General features: G+C 30.3%; 1 protein-coding gene across 1 annotated transcript; it reads right to left on the bottom strand.

The window, feature by feature from the left end:
* Positions 1-2366: 2366 nt before the first annotated feature.
* On the bottom strand, positions 2367-3341 carry LOC131036453 (F-box/kelch-repeat protein SKIP11-like). Its single transcript, XM_057968342.1, has one exon. The coding sequence runs from the start codon at positions 3339-3341 to the stop codon at positions 2367-2369; it is 975 nt and encodes a 324-aa protein (XP_057824325.1).
* Between the last annotated feature and the right edge of the window lie 1037 nt (positions 3342-4378).

Raw genomic sequence — 4378 nt, 5'->3', positions numbered from 1 at the left:
ATGGCTAGGGTTAAGGTTTACATCGTGGTTAGGATAAAGGTTAAGACTTAGTGTTAGGATTAATGTTAGTATTTTTATCATGGTTACTGTTAGGGTTAGGATTTGCATCATGGTTAGGTTAGGTTTATTGCTTGGGTTAGGATTTAGGGTCTCGGTGATAGTTAGGTTTATTAGTTAGGTTAGGGTTTATACCATGGTTAAGGTTAGGGTAATGATTATTGTTTAATATTAGAGTTAAATTGATGGTCATGGTTAGGGTTTAGTCTCACGGTTACAATTATGTTTAGGGTTTACATCAAAGGTAGGGTTAGGGTAAGCACGATCATAGTTACAGAGTATTAGAATTATAATTGGGGATATGGTTTGGATTAGGATTTGGTTTATGGTTGTGTTTTGGATTAAGTTTAAGGTTAGCATTATGGTCAAGGTTAAGGTTTACATAATGGTTAGGGTTATGACTAGGGTTAGGATTTAAGGTTAGGCTTATGATAATGGTTAGGGTGTATATCATGGTTAGGGTTACCATCAAGGTTAGGGTTTGACTTTGGTTTAGGATTATGGTTATGTTTAGGGTTTAGTTGTAAGGTTAAGTTTATGGCTAGGGTATAATGTCAGAGTTACAATTACGTTTAGGGTTACATCAAAGTTAGGGTTAGAATTAGGGTTATGGTTCAATTATATTAAAGTTAGGATTAAATTAGTATTAATGTTCAATTATGATTAGGGTTTGGGCTAGATTAAGGTGAGGAATAAATTAGGATTAAGGTTCAATTCAGGTTAGGGTTAAGTTTAGGGTAGCATTATTGTTAGGGTTAGGGTTTAGGATTATACTTAGGTTAGTGTTTTGATTAGGGTTAGGGTAAGGATTATGATTAGGGTGATGGTTTGTGTTATGGTTAGGTTTATTGTTTACATCATGGTTGGGGTTAGGGTCATAGTTAGGATGATGGCTAGGGTTAGGGTTAGGGTTATAGTTAGAATTAGGTTTAGAGTTAAGGCTAAGGATTATTGTTAGGGTTAGAATTTATTTTTATGGTTAGATTAGGTTTAATGTTTAGAGTTATGGTAAGGATTATGGCTAGGGTTATGGTTTACATCATGGTTGGGGTTGGAGTTAGGGTTAGGTTTATGCTTAGGCTTAGGGTTGTATTTATAGTTAGGATTATAGCTAGGGTTAAGGTTTACTTCATGGTTAGGTTTAGGGTTAAGGGTCATAGTTAGGATTAATGTTGGTGTTTATATCATGGTTATTGTTAGGGTTAGGATTTACATCATGGTTAGCGTTAGGTTTATTGCTTGGGTTAGGGTTTAGGGTTTGGGTTATTGTTAGGTCAAGATTTTAATACCAATATTTATTTGGGACTACAATATTGTTTGAGAGATTGTTATTTATTACCAAACATAAACATTCATTTCTAATATTAAATTAAAGCTGAAAAGAAAATTTTACAGAGTTTAGTGTGTAAAGATTCAAAATTAACCATTGCAGTAGTTACAAAATTGCTACCAAAATAGTTTCAGCAGAAACCTAAATTTGTTTAGTACCTTGCACATTTTCATTTTCCTAGTAACTATATATTTTTATCTTGCTAAACCAGTGCTTTTAGGCTAAAGATTTTAATACCAATATTAATTTGGGGAGTACAATATTGTTTGAGAGATTGTTATTTATTACCAAACATAAGCATTCATTTATAAAATCTTCCCTCTCATTTGTTTGTGTAATGTACACTATTATTTTTAATATTCAATTTTAAATGGTTTAATATAGATTTTTTTTTAATGTTAAATTAAAGCTGAAAAGAAAATTTTATACCATTACACTAGTTACAAAATTGCTACCAAAATAGTTACAACAGAAACCTAAAGACACACCCTATTTATTGTGAAATGTATGTTTTTATATGTAATTGTCTTTGCTTATCCTTTTCAACTGACAAAGTAGGTATAAGTATGCAAGATGATTTGTTTTTAATTTATATCATTTATAATAATGTATCATCAAATTTAAGTTTCAATCATGATGTTTGGGTTTTGTTATCCTTAAGTTTTATTCTTTATGAATTTATTATTCAGTTTCAAAAATTGACAAGATAGAATTGTTTAATAAAATTCAGCAAAAATTGATATCATGACACGTACAAAATGAATAATAGTAATAATGATTTTTGTTTTTTAAAAATAAAAATGAAATATAAATAAAATATTTTATTTTCTGAAATAAAAATATGATATTATTGCTGAAAATTTTTGATACATTGACAGAAGAAAACAAATTGTAAGATTTAAAGGAATAGATATCTCAAAGCTATTTTGAACAATCATATGTTTCAAATGATATTAGTAATGAAATGGGCAGGGATATATTAAATTTCTATTGTGACAATAGATTCGACATAGTTTTCCAGAAAAATGTTTGGCTCTTCGATAGAAATCCACCTCTCGGTTAATGCTGCTCCAGGTTTATACATATAAAAAATGGGACGCATAAAATTGCTATATCCCCGCAAGAAAATTTGATCATACCACACTGTGGCATGGAGAACTGTAAAGCCTTGAGGGAGCGGTTCCACTTCTCTCCATACACTTCCTTCCCAATCATATTCTTCTATTCCTTTGGTCGTAAATGCAATTAGTCGTCCAAATGCATATAGAAGAACGTAGTAATAGGAATAAGGCAAAGACATATTTGCTATTGTTGTCCATACTCTTGTGTTGGGATCAAATCTTTGAGTTCTATAACGATATAGGACATAAAACATTCCTTCAATAAAAAAACCTCTACAGTACCGACCAACATTTTCGTACATCTGAGGAAGAAGCTCCCACTTGTCTTCATCTACTTTATAAACTGCTGCGTCACGGAGCTTACGGCCAGCAATATTGTCATATCCTCCTGCAATGTAAATTGATCCATCGGGTGAAGCACACCATGCATACTTATTTCTATCACTCGGGGTTGGAATATCAGCACCTCGCTTCCATGTACTAGATAATAAATCATATATCCAAATCTTTGGACTTAAAGAAAAGTGCCCGTCTAGCACAACTATCTTATGATTCACATTTATAATCTTAGAAGAGTGTGAGATTTCATGTTCAGTTCGAAAAGGTTTACATGAATGATCAATAGGATCGTATATAGATACCTCACAACGCTGAAGAAAACATATATATTTATTGGCCAGCCCAAACTTAATTCTATCTTGATAAAATTTGAAGCATTCCATCATTTCTTTGGCAGGCTTCAACAACTGCTTAATCTTTGACTGAGATTCATACGATATTCTTAGTAGAATGTCTCGAAATATCTGTTCGGGGAGTTCCTGTAAAAAATCCATTATCAACTCTTTCTTCTTGAATAAGATATAAAGATCTAGACTCTTTCACGTCAAGTCGAGAGTGCTATAAAATTTAGAGAACTATTTGAGTTATTTAACTGTAGGGTTGCTTTATACTTGCAAATGTTTATGGAGATTCAATGGCCACACCGTTAGGGAATGCCCTTAGAGTACATCGTATATGAGAAAAAACATGTCATATAGAGTTACAAATTAATGTGTGTTACCGTTTTGGAATTCGATTGGAGCCATAATTGTGCATTATTTAAATTAAAAAAAATTAATGTTTATTTTGAAATTTTGGTAGAAGGATATATTGTTCAAAATAGTGGAAATGATAAGTCAATGTCTAGAGAAATTAAACTTTGTAAAATATTTATATATAATTTTATTTGAGATATATTTTTTTAAATTGAATTATCTTTTTGGGTCAGATTTGATGGGTTATGTATTTTCCTAAAACGTTTATATTAAACTTTTCAAAGATTGTATCTTATCAAAACAAGATTTTTGATAGAATATTAAATGTTGTATAAAATTATAGTAAAATATAAATTTAAGTTATGATGATATATATATATATTAATTAATTTATGTTTTAATATTTTAAAAATAATTTTGAATAGATAATTATCACAACAACAAAAAAAAATTTAGGTAATGTTAATTGAAATTAAGATGTGTCAAATTTCGTAAGTTCTTAATGCTTGGTATGTCTTGTGTTAGATATTTGGAATTGTGAAATGCCATGAAATAGTACCTTGAGGAGATATAGGAACCCGCGATGATAAATTTTATGATAGATCTTATGATGTCTTAGATGGTGAAGTCAAGGAAAGTTACACTAGAATATTACGAGACATGCCATAAGCATCTTTCTAGAATATTATGGAGTCTAAAATGGATGATTTCTTTCAAGAATGACATATAATTTATGATGATTTATGGAAAGTCTAAGAAATCTACGAGTATTTCTATAGTTGTTCTTGTTCCTAAATAATACATTAGTTGCTTTGTAGTATTATTTTCTTATCTAA

This window comes from Cryptomeria japonica, chromosome 7 (assembly GCF_030272615.1).
Source record: "Cryptomeria japonica chromosome 7, Sugi_1.0, whole genome shotgun sequence".
Classification (NCBI taxonomy): domain Eukaryota; kingdom Viridiplantae; phylum Streptophyta; class Pinopsida; order Cupressales; family Cupressaceae; genus Cryptomeria; species Cryptomeria japonica.
This window is presented reverse-complemented; position numbering and strand designations above follow the sequence as displayed.